Genomic DNA, 21,272 nt, shown 5'->3' on the forward strand with positions numbered 1-21,272 from the left:
GCTTTTTTCTTTGAACGTACGCCAAGAAATCGGAGCATTATCAAGTGAAATTATTTGTCCCCCTAAGGAAGTTCTATCATCTTTGTTACTGGCGAAATCAGCATCGCTAAATCCCACGATTTGTAATTTGTTACATTTTAGACTGAGTTTGAAATCTTTAGTGTGAGACACGTAACCTAATAATTTAAGTAATCCTCCCCAATGAAACATACCAGGATTTGACTGAAATTGGCTGAATATGTTTACGGCGTAGCAAATATCCGGTCTGGTCCGGTTTGCAATAAATGCGAGACAACCTAACAAATTTCTATAAGGAATTTTAGACATTTCAAGTTTTTCACTTTCTGATTGAGGACAATTTGAATTGGAATAAACTATACCTTTACTTATAGGTAATGAAGAAATTGGAAAGTTAAAATGCCTAAAACGGTCACAAATTTCTGTAATATAATTTGTTTGATGCATTTTAATTTCATTTTCATATTCTTCAAAATTTACACCAAGTAGTGTCTTGGTTTTTCCCAAAATTTTAAGGTCAAAATGTTTATTCAACAAGTTTAAAACAAATTCAATATTTTTACTATTTTTCCCGAATAACACAATATCATCAACATATAATAAAAGTATTACTTTGGATTGAAAAATATAAACACAATTACACCTTTGAAATTTGTTAAAACCCATATTTGCTAAAACGCTGTCGATTTCATAATACCAATTTCGACCACTTTGATGAAGTCCGTAAATTGCCTTTTGAAGTTTACACACATAGTTTTCCTTCCCTTTTTCAACAAAACCGGGAGGTTGTTGCATAAACACATCTTCTTTTAAGGGAGCATAAAGGTATGCACATTTTACATCGCACTGGATATTTTCCCACTTTTGAAAAATTACAAGAAATGCGAAAAAGAAACGGATTACACTAAATGATACAACTGGGCTGAATGTTAAATCGTACGAATCAAATTGAACTTGTTTGTGACCTTGTGCACACAACCTTGATTTCCACCTTACGATTTGGCCCTGTTCGTTTCGTTTAACAGTATATACCCATCTACATCCTATTACATTCGCGTTTTCTGGAAGTGGTGTCAAAGTCCATACCCTTCTTTCCCGAAAAACTTTCATTTCTTCCTTCATGGAATTTTCCCAGTTTTCCCTCTGTTTTGACTTTAAAAATTGTTTGTAAGTATTTGGAATAATTATCTCTTCTTCATCTAGTCATAATTGAGAAAAATTCGCGCTCTTGGATTGACCATTAACCTCCCCTTCATACGTATTTTTACCTTGGAAATTAAAAATATGCGGTTCAAAAACTATAGCATTTCTGTTACAATACTTTCTGATATCATGAATAGATCTTAACCGTTTCGAACTATTTTTTTCGTAATAATACACATCCGTTCGCGATCCATCTTTCCGCGGTGCTATTTTTCTAAACCAAGTTGTTTCTTTTAGGGGTCTAACTTCTTCATCAATGGAACTTTCATCTTCCGACGTAGTGTCGATTTCGCGATCTGAACCCGTAGAATTTTCTACGTTCTGGGATTGGCTCGCATCTTCGTACACGGAACTTTCATCGTCTGAAGAAAAATTAGATTTATCGTCAAAATGACAATGGCCCATCACCGCTCCACTGCGATTACTTTTAAATTCATTTTTATAGAATAAATTCTCATTAAAGGAAATATTAATGCTTTCTACAACCTTATCAGTTTCTGGGAAATAAACACGATAACCCTTCGTCTTAAAGGCATATCCGATGAGAACACCTTTTCTAGCTTTTAAGTCTAGTTTATTACGTTTCTGCTTCGGAATTCCGACGTAAGACACGATTCCGAATGGTTTAAGGTGTTTTACTGAAGGAATATTTCCCCCATAAAGCTCAAATTGGGTTTTTCTTTGACCCGAATGGCAAACTCTGTTCCAGGTGTAAACGAAGTGCAACATTGCATCTGGCCAAAACTTTTTATCTAGACCGCTTTCCTCAAGCAATACAGTGGCCCCATTAGCAACTACCCTGTTAAATACTTCACCGACGCCGTTCTGTTCTGGACAAAAAGAGTTTGTTAATTCGTGAGAAATACCAGAATTCTTACAAAACTGTTGAAATTCATTATTGACATATTCCCCTCCGTTATCAGTTCTTATAGCTTTCACTTTACTTCCTAAAAATCTTTCAGCCCTCCTGATATGCTGAATAAGGATACCAGTTACTTGCCTCTTTTCTCTGATCGGATACAGCGAAACTCGTTTGGAATAGTCATCAATGACTGAAACGTAGTATCTCTCCCCATTTCTTCCTTTTACGGGATATGGTCCCCAAACATCAGAATAAATTAAATCAAGGTTTTTCAGATTTAACTTTATTAATGGGTTTGAAGGATACCCTCTTAAATTTTCCCAATTTACAATCTTCACAATTAAATTTCCCCCCTTTGAATTTCGGCAAACCCCGTACACTTTCTAAGTTGCTGGTTTTCTTTATACAATCAGCATTTACGTGGGCTAATCTTTTATGCCAAATTTCTAAGGATTCAACATTTGAAGATTCAACATTAACGATATTACGAGAAAAATGACTAGAGTTTTGTTTATCCTTCAAATTTACGTTATCGTGACTAGACTTTTGAAAACATTTATCAACATTTTGGGGTTTTACATAATATATACCATTATTTAAAAATGCTTTAAAAATAACACCTTTCTGGTCTGATACCGTCAAAATACCATTTTTAGCTTCAAATTTTGCCCCACCTTTATCAAATTTAGATCCCGAAATTAAATTTCGTCTCAATTTGGAGGAGTAAAGTACATCTTTTAAAACAATTTTTCTTTTACCAAATCTTAAATAAATATCCCCCTTTCCCTCAATCGGGAATGTTTTACCTTCAATGGCTACAGCCATTTCTTTGTTACTTAATTCTACAAAGTTCTGAAAAATGTCTCTGTCCTTTGAGAAGTGGTGGGTGGCGGCACAATCAAAGATATATGAACTGGATCTATCCATTAGACAGTTTGCCTCACTTAAAAAGAAATCTTCATACTCACAAAAGTCAGCCGATGGAGAACGGTGGTGGTCATCACTTCGCCGTTGAGAACCGCGCCTTTTCCATCTCGAACGACCTCTCCTTGGACTTAAGGGACGACTCTTTGCTTCAGGACAATACCTCTTGATATGACCAGTCTTTCGACAACGGAAACACGTTACGCTTTTGTTGTAGTCCTTGTTTACTGCGAAAGTTGTCTTGGCTTGAATGTCAAAATCATCATTTCTCAAAGATAGACGATTTTCCTCAGCTACCAGGTCGGACACAATCTTTGAAAAAATGAAATCTTCATCACTTCTCCGCAGTATACTCTGGACAATTCCGTCGAAACAGGATGGGAGGTACCGGAGCAGTTGGAATGACAGAAATTCCTCCGAAAATGGGGTCTTGAACTCCTTCATACGATCGTAAATTCTCCTCAATCTGGCTGCGAATACGTTGATTTTCTCGTTTTCTTCCATTCTAGATGAGGTTAACTCCGAAAAGAGCTTCATCTTGATGCTTCTGTTGTCTGGAAAGTAGTTTTCCCTCAATTGGTTCCACGCTTCGTGGGGATCTTCGGTATTCTCAATAATTTTCCTGAATTCATCTCCGACGTGTAGATATATCACGGCAACAGCAGATTGTCTCCTAGCTTCGAAATTTGCGACGTCTTTCGCGGTAACCCCTCTATCCGTGCTAATTTCGGGCTTGGTCTCTTTTCCAGTGACGATATTCCATAGATTCCGGTCGATGAGAACAAACTTCATATCACTGCACCAAGAAGAGTAGTTGTCGTCTTTCAATTTTTCTATCATTATGCTAGAGCACGCCATTCTCTAAAAATATAATTCCAAAAATCTTCGGCCCCTCCTTCACCAACAGTCTCAATTTCTCACAGAAAGCAAGGTTTTGAAAAAAAATTTTGCGCGTGAAATGTCAGTTATGGCAGGAATAGCCCATAACCATCTTGATACCATTGATGAATGATACCACCTGTTAACTGTAATACTTCTTGCAGAGTTAGTGAAAGAACTAACATTTCATCTACTTTCTGTGAATAACTGATGAAGAGACTTCTTTAAAAAATAACTAAAATTTATTAACACGTGAAAAAAGGTAAATATAATTGTATAACATAACTGAAGCCAAAGGTAAAAAAGATTAATTAAATATGACTAGCAAGTTAGTTAAGCTCATCCTAATACGGCTCGCTAATCTATTACTACGATCAGCCAAGCACAGTCGGCAATCCGCCGAACAATACGAGCTCTACCTTAGCTACCTTTTACAGGACAGACATCACCGAACGAGTCTTAAAAAAGAGAGAGAGAATCTCAGCTCCGATCGCTATTAAATAGTCTGTCCTCATCATTATTCACATCAATGCCCTTACGTCCACGCAACCAATGAGAATGCACCAAGTGGCAGAGACGCCTCCCTGCTAAGCCAATGGCGGGAGTCTGTTACGTCACCCTTCCGATCCGATCACTCACTTCCGATTCACTCGGATCGTTGGTCCGAACAGGCGTCGGTTGATTATCGTGAAGTTCGGTTACCTGGGCAAAAGTAAGTGTAGAGATATTTGTAGAAATTCTATTTCTAACAGTATAAGGCACCATAATAACGTCCCTTAAATGTAAACGGGACGATCAAAAACTCAAGGCCATTTTTTTTTCTTTCTTAAAAGACTGAAGCTGAAATCATTAGCCTAAAAGAGGAGCTAGGGGGTGACGGCTCTTTCGATATCCCTATTCTTACAATACATGTGTATGTGTATATCGGATACGTTCAGAATTATTAATCAGCTTCAGTAGTGGTGCAACCAGAGGGAGGAGCAAGCCCCCCCCCCCCCTCCCGCTCTCCCCCATATTTTTTTCAACAACAGTCCATATTAATAAAGAGAAGAAACGAACGCGCTTTGGGAAAACGAAGTAATTTTAATCGAAAAAAAAAAAGAATGTTGAGAAAAAATATTAATTTCTTTTAAAAAGAACTTCAAAATAAATTTTTTTGATAGTTAAAGATTATTGATCAGTTAATCACGTCCCACACCTCCTATCTCTTTTATCTCCGTCCCCTCTTTTTTTTCCTTTTCCTAGACGGTCCAAAAATAAGAAAGTAATAAAAATGCTACGCTTCGGAGCCTCCTCCTCCAGCCAAAATCATTAAAAAGCGTCTCAAATCTCGTTTCCAGGGCTTCATTTTGTAAAATTTCTAGGGGAAACTGCCAAACATTTCGCTTTCTAACAACATCAAAAATAGTTTAAAACTGCTTTTTTGGAGTCGCAGTTTTGAAAAATTGCAGAGCCTCTAACTACACCAAATATGGTCTGCAGTCGCGTTTTTAAGACTTCCATTTCGGTAAATCTCCGGACAAGAGCCACAAAGAGCCTTCCGCTTAATTTCATCCAAATAGTCAAAAATTTGATTTTTTAAAATGACAATTTGTTGAGGTGTTTACCACAAAGTCCTCTTTAAATAAAGTGATCCGATGCTCCTGTATGAAATCTGAAAAAGAAAAAAATAATATTCCAAAAAAAAGGTGGCGAGTTTTAAACCCTTCCCCTAGTATCACTGAATATAGCTTTAAAACCTCGTTCTTTAGGACTTCTATTTCGAAATGGTTTATAGGGACAGCACCAGAGCCCCCCTTCCGGTAACATTATCAAGGTTTGTCGGTAACTGAGTTTTGAAACTTCAATGAAGTAGAAAAATTGGAGGGAAAGATGTGATCGATTTCACTCTATTTTTCAAAAAATGAAAACCGATCGGAGACAGCCCCTAAGTCCCATCCCTTACGCTAACGATAAAAAATATCGCTTATAATCTCGTTTTTAAGACTTCAGATTCTTAAGATTTCCATGGAAGACCCCCTGAGACTTTCTACCCCGTAACATCACAAGAGATCGTCTAAAACTGCGTTCTTAGGAGTACAGTTAAGAAATTACACTGAGGGAGATCCTCCAGACTCCTCTCTCAGATATGGAAAGTTTTGAGCTTGCCCCTCACCCCCCCCCCCACACACACACAATATTTTCCGGTTATGCCACTGGTCAGCTAAAGTTCCAAAATACCTCCTATAGCGTAATGTTCAAAAAGGTATAGAAACTATCAGAAGAGTAGACAAAAATGATCGACTTTTACTTTATGACAGCGGCTCTCAACCTTGGGGGTGAGGTGTACCCCCTAAGGGGGGGTGGAAGAATTTAAAGAGAGGCGCGATTGCATAAAAGATTTTAAAAAGTTTAACAAAGAATAATCTACTCAATTTTGAGATTACGTGAATATTAAATAAGTGCTACGTCTCTCTAATTAATTCTGTGAAAGTGATTGATGAAGCGATCAGCCTCACCTAGATTCTAGATTGCGTCAAAACAATAATTGTATTTATTTCTTTGTTTTTCTTGGATCTCATATGCTCTTATAGTAAAATGTTCAAAATAAAACCTTCTGCAGTAATGTTAAATTCTGTGTGGGACATTAGCTGAATTTTTACTTATTAACTAGCTTCAGCTATCCAAACCAGTTTCAGTTTTCTATTGTACTACTAGTATTAACGCATATTATGGTGAGCTTTGTTTACTTTGCCACGAAATATGCTCATCGATATCCGAAATTCTTCATGAAAAAAAGTCACACTTTTCTTAATGTCACAATTTTCGTCAGTAATAAAATAAGTTCGGTCACGTATGCATGAACTAATGACTCATTTTTTTCCTTGCAGATGATAGTAAAGCAAGCTTTTGGATGTATGCAATGATATCCATAGGGACAGCATTTGTCATTTTTGTAGCTGTCACCGTATACCTCATGTGGTAAGTCTTGTCTAAGATTTGTCATGTGAGCAACTTTAACAAAAAAAAAATACAATAATAAATAAATAAATAATCAAATAACAATAAAATTTTTATTTTCTTGTCCTATTAGAGGGACCGAAAAAAAATGTATTTTTTATTCATTGTTATTATTATTTTTATTTACAAACACTAAATTTTTAACCGGTTTTTATATTTAACCTAAGATTTAATTACTCTCGTTATCACCTGCTGCGATCTAGTGTTCAAATTTTCAATCCTGGATCAATAACAATTAACTGGTTTTGGATCAAGATATCAGTCAAATATGATTTTTTTTTTTTCCACATAACTTCCGGAATAAAGGGAAATCACATTTAGCAATGTCGGGAGGGTTTATTCAAGCGATTTTGTCAGAAGAAAAATCGTGGTTCCGAAGCATGTAAACCCATTCTGCTCAAAAGAACGCTGGAAAATCATCATTGCGGAGGGTTGCATCACTCGCTATATCCTCCTGACATTGCTCCGTCTGATTTCTTGTTATTCCGATCGCTATGAATAACAAAAAAAAAATTACATAATTGGCTGATTTCCAAAATGCCTTCATCAGACGTTTTGCTCCAAAACCAATTGATTTTTATCCGTCCGGAATTCAAAATTTGCATATTAGATGGAAAGAAATTGTTACTAATGAGGGTATTTACATCATGGATGAAAAATAAGAATGTTAAAAACTTGTTTGAAAAACACGACATTACTTTTCCGTCTCCTTAATGTTATTGTTTAGTTGCTAACAATTAGGTAAGTATGCACTGTGAAACTTAGAATGAATTTTTCCCCCTTGATTATTTCATTCATCTGAAAAAAATTGACTTGTGTCTTTAAAAAAATACTTCTTGTCGTAACACCAATCCAGATTTCTTTAAGTTTTATTAATTTTATAAATGAAAGAGAACCGTTAAAGCCTCTTTAAAATTAAAATTATTTATTTTCCAAAAATTTTCAACAAAACCTATGAACTTTTAAAAATTTTTAAACGTTTTTAGCCATGAATATGCAATAATAACAATAAAAAATATTAAATAACATCGAAAAGGTGCACAATACATGCGAAAGTGACAGAACTCCATGTTAGTCAGCTATAGTGACAAGTAAAATTTACAAAACTGAAAGAATTGTAGAGAAACTTGCAATGCAAAAAATATTTGTTCCAAACAAATGAAGAGCACAAGGAGAATGACTAAATTTCACTCCTTCTAGTGTTCGAGAAAATCACGTTGGAAGGTTAAAAATTCCGGCCTATTTTCATTGTACAAGGTGATTTTTTGACTTAATCCTTCTCACTTCTTACATGTTTAAATAGAGCGATAAATTATTTTCTACAAACCCTCAGTTGTCGGATTTAACTCGACTCGAGCAAAAAACAATGAAATTTCGCCTTTCTCCCGTACACTCTTAAATTAAAAAAAAAAAATTAAAAAAAAAATACTAATAAAAATGCAATTATGTTTTTCGTCATTATTAAAGCAATTATATTTGCATAAAAAGAAACAATAGACACCAGATTCCTTTGTTTTACCGAACGCATTTTCTACAGTGACAATAGCCTGATTAACATCTATTTTTTTACAGTTAATTGAAAAAGATGCCGTCTTCAAAATTATGATACGAATATAAAAATTTGCTTTTTCTTCCAGGGAATAAAAAAGAGTTTAAATAGCGCTCATTTCAGCGAAAAATGAGAAATATGAGAATAAGCGCAATAAATGCACGAATAGCAATGAGCCCACAGACCGGCTCATCGACGCCATTTTGATGCCAGAAAACATACACAAGCGATTATATTGGCACACATCACTTTTTTTTTTTTTTTTTGCTTTTTATCGAGCTGTTCGTGGCACTCGATGTGAATAGTGGCAAAATACGAAAACCCGACTGAACAATCAACGCTGCGAAGCAAATACGGACGACATCAAAAAGGCTAATAGGTAAACTCGCATATACAGAATCTTTTCCTCTGTATCAATGCAAAAAGTGTGAACTTCTCGATTTTCTCTCTCTCTCTCTCTCTTTTTTTTCAAAAGTTAATTATTAATATGGAAAGGCCGGATAGTATTGTTTTTTTTTTTAATTATATAAATTTTTACTAAGTTTTTTTTTTTTTTTAAATCGTCCATGTAATTTTCCTCGTCAACTACCTTTTCTCATGCAGAGAGCAAATGTTCAATCCTTGATCGATAATAATCAGTTGGTTCGGAAGCAAAGTATTTATGCCAATGGCAATTTGGATACGAGCCTAATTTTTATCTTTTCGTCACACAGCGTTTGAAAAAAAAAAAAGGAGATGCATTGTCGGGTGAATATGATGGGCCAAACAGCTCATCGAAATTCATTAATTTTTTCCACGGTTCGTCTGGAACAGTGCCGTCTTGCATAATCATGTTTCAGAATGACGCCCTTTTTGTAGATAATCGCGGGAATATATACGCCCGGCATTGTACCTCATGTTTTCTCTTTGCTTAGACCGTTACAGCATTTAAATGGCAAAAAGTTGACAATTCGGTTTATAGCCGAAAATACCGTCTCCAAATAGCTTGCTCCTAAATCAGTTGCTTTTTATCGATCCAGCTTGGGAATTTGCAATCTAGATGGCAAAAGGTTTCTTAATACTGATTAAAAATAAAACTTGGAAAAGTAATTTGTTTGAAGAAAATTACTTTCCGGTCCCTCTAATATCTATTTTTAGTCGAAACTGTTCTTTTAACAACTTTTTTTTCCCTGCACAAATGTAAAAGTTTTACTCCAGTGATTTTCCCTAAATCAAAATTTTTATTTGTTACTTTCTTCTCAACTTCAGTTCTAAACTACTCATGAGTGAATCTTTTGTTGGTCCCTAATTAATTCCTTGGTAATATTAATGTTTCTGCATGGTATTCAGTGCATGCAAATTATTATTTCTCCTCTTTCTTTTGTGCAGCTCCCCAGACCGTCGCGATTGAGTGATTCTTTGTCTTCCCACTGCGATATGCGTAAGTTACCTTCTTTTTCAAACCCTCACCCTAATCCACGTCCATTACCCCACTAATACCACACTTCACTCTCAATGATGGCCAAAATCAATACAGCGGTCCTTGATTTAGTACAAGTCGGGGGGGGGGGATGGTTGAAGTAAAAGCTTAGCCTAAAGCGACTTTATACCAGCGATAATAAATTTATCGCCTTTGTACAAAGACTTGAACTTTCCTTTTTTTTTTCTTCACTTCATTCCATCTATTTTCGTGGCAGGGAAAAATATTTCTAGAGTTGAACGTTTTGATGTTTTCTAAAACCGCTGGCTTTTTCGGAAACACGGTTTTCAATTTAATATTTCTTAACGCTTAATTTGGGAGGGGATTTTTCGGTGAGGTGGAGTGCATGTAACTCCAGCATTATATTTCTTGTGAACTCCGCAAAATTCAGGAATTTAAAGTAGGAAAATTTCTAACAATTTTTTTAGTGTTTATTTTCATAAATGGGCCATTCCATTCGGTGGAACGGGACATTTTTCAGTATGTTTTATTTTATAACTTCAAAAAAAAAAAAAGCTAGAAATTTCATTTTTTATAGCAACAGTAAAGATTTGTCATAAGAATTCCGTAGAACAATAAACTTATCGTTTTTAAATAAAATAATTGATGAATACATGTCCCGTTCCGTCACGGGCATTTTATTGCATGTTGTTTATTTTTTTTTTTTTTTTTTTCAAACTGAGTAACTTTTGATGTTCTACACGGTTTTTATGACAAATATTTACTGTTCCTATCAAAAATAAAATTTCTAGCTTGCATTATTTGTATTTATAAAACAAAACCACTCAAAATGTCCTGTTCCGTCACATGGAATGGCCCAAATAGAACTGTAATAATACCGATAGTATGCATGGACATGCATGATATATGTAAGTATGCATGGTAAGTGACATACATGGATATATATGCCACATATATGTAAACATTACAAAACGTTTAAATGCAGAAATCCAATTCATTTGGAGTGCAAAACACTTCAGCTCACCAGTTGGAGGTAAAAGAGAAGATTTGACTCCATACAGTTAGGACTCCATCTTGTTTAAGATACTGGAATTTTACCTTGAAGTTATATGGGAATTATGCAACCAACCATCCTTTCGTCCTCAAATTTTCCATTCTTCAATTACACTGGTGTGCAAAAATTAAGGACGAAGTCGAAAAATTAGCATATCAGCTGAACGAAGAGGCAGAGCGGACAGAAAGACCAATCAGGAGATTAAGTAAGGTGATGTACGGTAGCACATGCGCAGATATGCAGGCAGACGTACTGGGGGAGTGTCTGAGTAGTATAAAGCATGTTGTCGGTGTAAGATCAGTATTTCTGGCAAAGAGATTGCACGCCGTATAGCAGTTAAAATCACACCAAGTTGCTGCCTCGGCGAATAATCAATCTCTTAGACGACATCTGGATGCTTTTACCCGAGGTCGAATCATTGGGAAGTTGGAGGAAGACCACAGTGTGACAAGTGTGGCTGCAGAGTTCGGAATTGTGCTCGCAGCATCGTTTCACGACTTTGGAGACAATTTCAAACTAGAGGAACAGCTATCCGGGGGTTCAGTAGTGGTCGTCCACGAAGAACCACACCCGCAGATGACCGGTATATTGTCTTACAGGCCAGAAGAAACAGGCGGCAGACAGCGGGAGAAATCGCTAGACACACGACACAGGCGACTGGACGACCGATATCGCGTTTTACCGTGGCCAGAAGACTGCACGGTGGTGGTCTGTTTGCACGACGCCCTATACCGTGTGCACCTCTAACGCCTGCCCATCGGAGAAGGCGTTCTCTGTGGTGCCGGGAACACCGGAATTGGAGAGACAATGAATGGGGACGAGTACTCTTTACAGATGAGAGCAGATTCAGTCTGAGTAGCGATTCTCATCGCATACTCATCTGGAGAGAGCGGGGAAGCCGCAATCATCCCTCGAACATCATTGAAAGGGACAGCTATGGAGTTCGCGGTGCTCTAGTTTGGGGAGGCATCATGCTTGGTAGTCGTACAGATTTTCACATCTTCGACGCAGGTTCAGTCAACGGGACCCGTTATTGTAACGAGATTCTTCTTCCATATGTGCGTCTTTTTAGAGGCGCTATGGGTCCGCAGTTCTTTTTTCTCATGGACGACAATGCATCATGTCATCGCACAGTAGCTGCCGAACAGCTCTTAGAGAGTGAGGATATTGAACGTATGGATTGGCCGTCACGATCTCCGGATCTCAATCCCATTGAGCATGTATGGGATTTTCTAGGCAGACGCTTGGCAGCTCGTACCTTACCACCAGTAACGATTCGGGAGCTTCGATTGGCGCTGCAAGACGAATGGGCAGCAATGCCTCAACAACTCATTGACACCCTCATTCTCAGCATGGGCAGACGCTGTGAAACCTGCCTAGCAGTCGGGGGAGATCATATCCCCTACTAAAGACCGGATGTTTCTTGCTGGACACCCATCACAGGGATGTTTCGGCCTTCAGTCGCATTGCGCTCCATGCTACTTTTTCAATAAAGCTTCTTTTTATCCCTCTGATTTCTCTTTTAGTAAGTGTTGCTTACATTACACATGTCCTTACGTATTGGGGATCTTACGGTATTAAATGTGTTGATTTGAAAAGCTTTTGTACAAAGTTATATTGAAAAAACCGTCTCGTCCTTAATTTTTGCACACCAGTATATATACAAAGTGACTCGCTAACATACATGCCATGTATCTCATGCTCATGATTTCATGGTATCGTTTTAAATTGTTGGACTTTCCTCGGAGTTTACCAACTAATGGGTACATCCAAAGAAATAAATCTTGCCTGCAGGAAGTTAGGTATGAGTTCTGTTTTTTTCTTTTCTTTAAAAATGTATATTACCTATAACTCGGAAATAAATTGTTTTCGGTACAGAACAATCGATCCTGAAAATTTGTTTGTTAGTGCAACCCAACAAATGAAAATGTGCTTCATCATTTGACAGTAGTGTGGCAGTGGTCAAGGCGGGCTCTAGTAGTTTTGCTACCCTAGGCGATTAGTGCCGCCCCCTGGTCTTAATAATATATCTATCTTTTTCAAATAATAGAGCCTACTATCACATATTGCACCAATCTGAGCTGAAAAAAAAAACTAAGGGAAAAATTTGAGTTTTTTTGCCTCCTGACATTTTGCCATCATAAAATCTGCCACCCTAGGCGGTGGCACAGGTCGCCTACCTCATGAGCCGGACCTGACGGTGATGTAAGTTCCATTCTACGACAGCAATTAAAATGGTATATCTTACACTATTCAAGGACTGACAATGACTAGCGCCGCACAGTGGTTCAAGGGCGGAAAAAATAGCCATTTTTAAGTTTTAAGATAAAAAATATTTCATACCGTAATTACTTAGCCCTTGAGTTGTAGTAACTTACTCCATAAGAGTTTTTTGAAAAAAAAAATTCGTTTTTACAAAAATAAGCCGAGATTGTTGAACAATTATGTTTTTACATTTTTCGGACGTACGCTTTATACTTCAGTTTTAATTTGTTCGTTCAAAAAGGAGGACTAAAATTTAATAAAAGTCATTTCTGATTGGTTTTTCACACTTATAGGATGCATATTACATTGTAGTTAAAAATTTAAAAATTCATCAAAATTGAAAACAACCTGAAATAAAAAAACATTATTTTCTTAAAAATATAATGAAAAGTATTGTGGAATATACTTTTATCGGCGGCTTCCGGTGAGCTAAAATTTACATGTATCAATAGTTTAATCCTTCCTGTAAATAAACAACAACATTTTAGCTGCGACCACCTGCGACTGCAGTCGTGGCAGATGTTTTTGTTTGATCTTCGCTATTTACAAATACCAATATAGTAAGTTAGAAAATAACTCGTAACGGTATGACAGGGGTAAATTGCTTTTTTATCAAAGGAATTAATCATCAAATTTGACATGCTCCAGACTAACGTATGTCACAGTTTCACTACTTTGCAGGAGAACCTAAAAACGTTTGTTTACTATTTTCGAAAGTTGGGGATTTTGAAACATTCATCAATAAATATAGAGGATCTTTTACAAACAGATTTACGTTGTTATGGCTTAATGCGGAGCATTATTCTACATGCAATGCAGTAATAACCTGAAAATAACAATTTTCGGACCTGTTTGGCTTTAAAAAAGATACATATGAGAAAGAAAGTTTTAAAACTCATACAGAATTATATATAAAAAGTTAAATAACCATTCTGTTCATAAAACAATGAAATTAGAAAATCATTAAACGTTTGAAATTTCTGATTTCCTTTTCGAAATCATTCTAGTATAAGCTGTTCTCAGTTGCCAGAAAAAATTGCCAGAAAATATTGTTCGAGGGTATCAATTGCAATAAATAAACCTTGCGTGTGGCATACGGCTGATTTAATTTATATTTTTCACTAAAAATAGAAATGAATTTGAACTACAGAGAAACCCCGATTTCACGTTTCTCAGAGGCATGAACCAAACATAAATTACATAAAATATGGGAAAACGTCAATTCAAATCCAAAAACATAAAATATGGGAAAACGTAAAATACGGGAAATGTATATAAAAAGCAAAAATCAGATGAGGAAACAAAAATAATAAAGGTTGCTAAGATGACGCTAATAAAATGTAAAAATGCGATATTTTACGAAAAGAACATTATTGTACACACCAGTTAAGATCATTTTAACACATTAAGTAACGAATTCGGGCGTTTAGGTTGAAAATAGTCAGTAATAATGAGTCATTGAATTCAAAGTAAATACAGCATCTTCCAGGATTCGAACACTTTGCAAAGTTTTTCCCTGGTCTTTATGATAAAGAAAATAGTCTTTCACTATTATTAAACTCTTAAATGCAGTATTGAACGAAGAGACGACTTGTATTCCTCTTCTTCTTGTTCATCTTCATTGGCGGCAAATAAGTCCATAAGGTCAGCTACGAATGGAGCAGAAGCGTTTCTGTTTTCATGGATTAACTTTCAACAGAGTGGATTATGTTTAAAAATGCACAGAGGGAAACACTTTTCTTAATTTTAAAACATTTTTTCTCTTCCTTTTTAACTGCCAAGGAAAAACGTAAAATGCGGGAAATTAATAAATAACAAATTTTCCATCCGGGTTAAATTAATATTATTAGTGTACGGAAAAACTGGGACCTGATGATAAAAAACGTAAAATGTGGGGAAAACGTAGATTCGAGGGACGTAAAGTCGGGGTTCCGCAGTGAATACGATCAGCAAGCATGAAGATAAATATTACCATGCAACAATTTTAACAATTTTCCAAAGCATTTTTTGAGAATATTCAAAGTTATTGAATTTTTTCCGCTTTTCTGTCATTTTGAACCACCGTGCGCCGCACCATCGGCGCCAAGGAAATTGCATGGGAAAAGTGAGAGTTCTTTCTGCCGCACCCAGTACTTATGGAGGAAACTGTTACGTTTTTTCAGCAAAAGAAATTTTAAAATATATTTTTTTATAATGATATGTTTTTATACAACTCTTACAGAATGTGAGGGTCTCAAAATTTAGAATTCCCGATAAGTATTCAATTCTGTAAAACCGAAAACCTCATAATGAAGAACTACACAGTAAACAAGGTGCAAAAATGATGGCAAGAAGTGGAAAAAATCTTCATGTATCTATAGCTAACATTTATTGAAATGTTACATTGATGTTGATATGTCCGTTGGCGTGTGACGTTGATTGTGACATTGAAGTGTTCACAATTTAGTGTCACATTCTCTCCCATCACAGCTAATTCGAAACTTAGACGCGTCTACGAACTCTTTGGCGAATCCATTTGAAACCATACGCCATTTTCCATTTCCACTCAATTTCGGATGCGACAATAAGTATTTCGACAAAGATTGTGTTCGAGTCAACGAGAGTCTAGTGAATCATCTCTTACAGTAACTAGAAATAAAAACGGTCTCTTGCTCGATCAAGATGGGCCCCATCTTGATCGAGTAAGAGACCGTTATTCTGATATGCATTCCGGATACCTACTTTAATTTCAATTCTTTTTGTGTTTTTTTCCCTTCTCAAAACGAACTTATAAATATGATTTTAAATCTCTCAGTGCATATATACAGGGTAGGTATATCCAAGTTTTGAAAATCATTTTCCTTTTCCAAGAACAAGTTATTTGTTTGCTGTTAGCAAAGAAAGGAACTACAGCGCATGTCAAAACGCCACTCATTGGGAGCCTTTTTTATAAAACAAAATCATGATACATGATTTTGAAGCTTTCTGCATTCCCATTCTTGCTGGAAGAAAAAAGCTTTATTGTAGAACCCCTCACAGATAGTGAGCCGTAAATTTGGGACACCGACTATCTTTTTTAAACATTTAGAGCGTTTCTCCAGGAACTTTATCAATGTTACATTTTTAGATTTTCGTTACGCAACGACCGAATACAGCTTGTTATGGTTTATTTTTAATAAAATTTGGGCAACGACTAAGCAGTTCGTCCAATCCTATTTCAAATTACTTACGACGTTAAAAGTGGTAATAGAAATTCGTCTTTTCATATTTTATCTACGTTCAGTTATTCCTTAAATCTATCTCGCTTTCTTAATCTAAAGTAAAAATTACATCAACATACATTCTTCTCCATCCGTGTTGTTCTTTTCTCGGTCAACATTTAAGAAATCTGATCTCCGTTGTTATATACTTGCCATTTACATTAGATCCCTCAAGAACACGCTGACATAACCTTGATTTGGTTATTATTGCGACTACGTATTTTAGTTTGTCTTCATTCTCGCAACAAACTGGAATTAGTGGATTTGAAAGGGGAAACAGTTTGATTCGTAATGTCCCTTAAGATTACTGGCTTTGAGCTGTGATAAAATCATTTCATATAAAACTACACATTGGTTTCCCATACCTTTCTACAACAAAAAATTATTTTCTTCCCACCTTTCGCTGTATATTTGTTATTCTCGCCTTCAACTAGCTTTTACCAGGTAACTTGGTTATCTGCTTTAAATAAAATCTTTGAAAACAAATGTACAAGTTTATTTTTCACATGTTTACGCAATGTTCAACGTATACTATTTTGCCACACGCCTGCTATTCTACACTCTAGTGTACGCCACAAATGGCATGATTTGAGCATTGCGTTCGATTGGTTCCAAACGTTTCACGCTAGTACACCACTCTCGGTAGTGGTGGCTTTGGACAGGGGTTCGTTGTTAATAAATGCCACTTTCGAAAATTCCTTCTAAAAGGCTTGCTTGTAATGGTAGCGTAGATAGTATTATATACCGGTACTTGAAGTTTCTGGCGATGCAGAGAGATTTGATAAATGTTTCGAATATTAGGACTAAAATATTTGTTATCAAACTGTCAATTTTATCAATCTGTGTATGTGCACTGTTTTCCCCCGAAATAACATTTGTTTCATTCTACACTTTTTTAATTAAACACTTTTAATACCTTTTCTTTTTCAGTCGGTCTAGTCTCCGTCAGAGAACCGTCAGCGTGGAAAGGCAACCAAGCTTGCGTAGAAGGAATAACATTTCCAAGATGACGAGCGAGTCAACTAACGCAGATGAACACATCTCTCACCAATCGTATTCGCAACAAAACTAAAGACATCATTTGAATTACTATGAACTTGTATTTGACCAAGCATATCATCTCTAGTTGCCAACATTTTATTCCATACCATTTTATCCATCAGTTGCATTTGCCATTCTTATAGCATTACTGTTACATACATTTCTCCAAATTCTGTGTCGTCGGATCAGTGTCCCACAGCAAATAAAAATATAACTTCTGCTGAAACAACAGACATCAGAAAAATTCAACTTCAACTATAAAATAGTAAATACATTACTTGTTATGAATCCCGAAAGAACTTTATTTTATTTCGAAGCCAAGGTATATTTTACTGATTTAAAGTTTCATTTAAGGTGCTTCGACTGAAATTGATTTTCCGCACCATGAGAACAAGGTTTTAAATAGATGTATTTTCATTTCTATTTTTAATAATTCTGGTCTGTTTCGTTGTACTAAGCCATCAGTTAAGTGCTACATGCTGTTAAAATCTTTTATTTTCTTCGGATGTTGATAAGCATATTGTAAATATATTTCCACTTATTAAAATTGACTTTTACTTGGGATAATCGTTCCAAACTCTTAATTAATTTGTGCTTTCCTCGTAATAGTTATAATTTCCTTCCAACTTTCAGTCCTACTTTGTTACAGAAACCTTTGTCTTCCTGCCCTTTCTCCTCCAGTGATGACAAAGTAACTGCCTCATGCTCTCAACTTCATTCCCTGACAGTTCCTAATCATTTCTTAACACTATTCCATTGTTTAAAACTATGTCTACACTTAACCATTTTCCTTCTCGTCTTCAATGTGATGAAAAAGCATCACACCGAAGTCATACGCTGCGCCATGTATTCTTACATGTTGAATTACCTGAATTTTCATGGCACATGCTGTCGCGAATGTGTTTTCACTAAGTTGAAGACGAACGGGAAAGTCCATAAATGTAGACATAGCTTATTTGTAGTATCAATCGCTAAAATTGCTCGCTTAAAGCGGTTCTAAGATAATCCAATTTTGCAACAAAAATCAAAATAGGTTGTTACTGGAAATTAGGATTATTAATGCTGAAAGTAACTTTTCATTTCTATCGGGTATAACAAACGAAAGCATATCTGTAATATTAATAACGATCAATAAAAAGTTAATAAAAACATTAAGATGCCTGATGTTAATTATAATGTGCTACACGGGAATAAAATGTAAAAATAAGATTTAAAATGTAACAAAAGGAAGCAAAAGACTCATGATAAGGTTGTAATAGAAATCCGAAAGTTGTGTGCTATTTAAAGATGAAGACTTTCTCACAGGTAGCTCAATGTGAGCTAGTAAAAATTTAATGAAAAAGAGGATAACATTCTTTCTAACTAGAAGCAAAGTAAAATATGTATTCTCCTCGATTTCTTAGGTCCTGGATCATCGTGATTAGCAATTTCATCTAAAAGTCGTGATACGGTCGAAAAATATTGATACAGTATTCATTGATTACTGTCATCACGAAATTGGTGATATTATGTCTACTGTACACCATGCGCAATTCGCAACTCCAATAAACTATGGGGGCGCTGAAACCACTGTCTAATGGCGGATGAAAAAGGTAAAACAAACGCATGCCGTAACTTATAACTTGCTTTGACGCTTAGAGAATGACAGTAATTTTTTCATTGTGTTTGTGGGAAGCTTTCTTTTCTATTCTTCTGAAATTAGATTACACCACAAACTGTCTGAAACCTGTACTTTACCCCGAAGAAAACACGTGGAATGGAATGTTTTACCTTTTTCTTTAGTATTATTAATCACCGCAAGGTAGCGTATTCGAGTTTTGGAGTTGCGAATATAAATCTAAAATTTGGGTACATGTTACTCAAAAATAAAAATTAAAAGAAGTGGAAAAGAGGTGTCAGTTAAAGTAGCTCGATACAACTAAAAATATAATCAACAAGAAGTTCCTTCTAGAACTATACGAGCCTACTTTCCCGTATATCCATACTACTTTCTAGTTCCTGATCAATATTCTCAAAAAACAAACAAATAAAATAGTAGCACCTTTTAAACAAAGCAGCTAATGCACTTTTTTTCATTAAATTTTTTTAACAGCTTTCAAAACGAATGAATAATAATTAAAATTAATAAACTCATTAAAATAAATACATCATATCCAAAAAAAAATCGTTTCTTTTTCCCCTGCTGCCAAAAATAACTTTTTAAATGAATTAATATACTTACCAAAATAAATAAAAACAATAAAATGTCAACTTAAAGTAATAATTTTCATTGTCCAAAAAAAAAAACGTCTGCGCATATCTTTATGTAGACACATAAATGACTTCGAGTTTATTCGCCGAAAACTGAATACCTAAATTAAAACTTTAGCGTGAAAATAAAAACAAGTTATATCAACAATAATTATTTCACAGTTAAAACCTTAACTGTGGAGTCAGAGTCGGAATCAATCTCATTTTGGGATAAAGGAGTCAGAGTCGAATATCCATGAATCGGAGTCAGTCATTTGTCCTCCGTAAATAAATTTTTGCCAAAGCTACGAAATCAGAGTCGAAAACGGGGAGTCAGAGTCCGATTAATTATTGGGCACAGGAATTGGAGTTGGAGTCAGGTGCCCCTAAATTCTAGGAGTCGGAGTCTGGAGTTTGACGTCAAGAGCTATTTCCAACAAAATTTTTTTTGAAGAAAATCCGCCTTCAAGTACGCAATCTACATTGACTTTCAGTTTCCCCGTAGGCGCTAATGTTAAGGGATTTGAACTGTTCAAAATTGAACGGAAAATTGCTCAAATCAAAAAGATATTTTATATACAAGTTTTTCATCAAAAGCTTTTTCCTACAAAGTTTGTTTGGAGCAAATTGCTTCACAGCTCGGAATTGCCTTGAATTTCCCAGTAGGTGCTAATGTTAAGTTTTTTTGAACTGTTCAAAAATGAACAAAAAATAGTTCAAATCAAAAAGTGAAATATGGGAATTAGGTGTCCTTGCCGAGATCTTTCGAACAAAAACAAAGTTTGTTCGAATCGGACTATTCATTCAAAAGTTATTAGGGGGGATAGACAGACAGACCGAGAGACAGACATTTTTCCCCATCTCAATACCCTACTTTCCCATTTTTAATTTTTCGATATTTATTTAATTATTTTATTTATTTTTGACTTTTTTGTTTTTCGCGATATTTTTAAGATGCATTAAGCCTTCTTTCATGCTTTTTTCTTCTTTTTCTGACTTTTACCGGGAAAGTAGGCTAAAAAGAGAATTACATGAATCGTTAATAACAGCAAAATAAAAGATATCGTTTCCACGATTTTCTATACCCTGGATGACCTATAAATTTTTGCGTCTCCTATTATTTTTGCTTAGAAATCGCCACACAGCAAAAAACATTTATACACTACCCATTGACTCCTGTCATCTGAAAATTGGAGATTTTATGCCTACTGTCCCTCAGGTGCAATATAAATCAAAAATTTGTGTGTATAGCTATCTCTTAACATTAAAAAAAGTAAAGTCAAAGAAAATTTTGAAAGGAAGTGAGTGGCGGACTTGCGTTCAGGAGACCCCATAGCACCTACAGCCTTGAAATTTTGTACAAAATTATTTCGAGTCCTTTGGTTTGCATCTGGGGTTTTGTTTTTAAGTTTCGAATTAGGGTTTTTTTTTTTTTTTTTTTTTTTTTTTTGTAATTAATTTTTAAGCTCAAATGTCGCAAAAATTGCCTATTAAAGGGGCGAAAAAATACTTGCATATGTTAATAATATATATCGTTGGAAAGGGTAGAATTTTCCGCGTTCTACGCAGTTTGTTTCATTGCTCTAACT

General features: G+C 35.5%; 1 protein-coding gene across 3 annotated transcripts in view; it reads left to right on the forward strand.

The window, feature by feature from the left end:
- LOC129217118 (thrombospondin type-1 domain-containing protein 7A-like) overlaps window positions 1-18,010 on the forward strand; it is an 84,790-nt gene extending 66,780 nt beyond the window's left edge. For 2 of the 3 annotated variants that reach the window (XM_054851368.1, XM_054851370.1), the window contains exons 13-14: window positions 6,757-6,847; window positions 17,344-18,010. In XM_054851368.1, coding sequence (XP_054707343.1) covers window positions 6,757-6,847; window positions 17,344-17,485 — 233 coding nt within the window. In that variant the 3' untranslated portion in view covers window positions 17,486-18,010. Of the gene's footprint in view, window positions 1-6,756; window positions 6,848-9,803; window positions 9,856-17,343 lie in introns of all 3 variants that reach the window. The other variant, XM_054851371.1, reaches the window with a different exon arrangement.
- The last annotated feature ends 3,262 nt before the right edge of the window (window positions 18,011-21,272 follow it).

This window comes from Uloborus diversus, chromosome 2, assembly GCF_026930045.1.
Source record: "Uloborus diversus isolate 005 chromosome 2, Udiv.v.3.1, whole genome shotgun sequence".
Classification (NCBI taxonomy): domain Eukaryota; kingdom Metazoa; phylum Arthropoda; class Arachnida; order Araneae; family Uloboridae; genus Uloborus; species Uloborus diversus.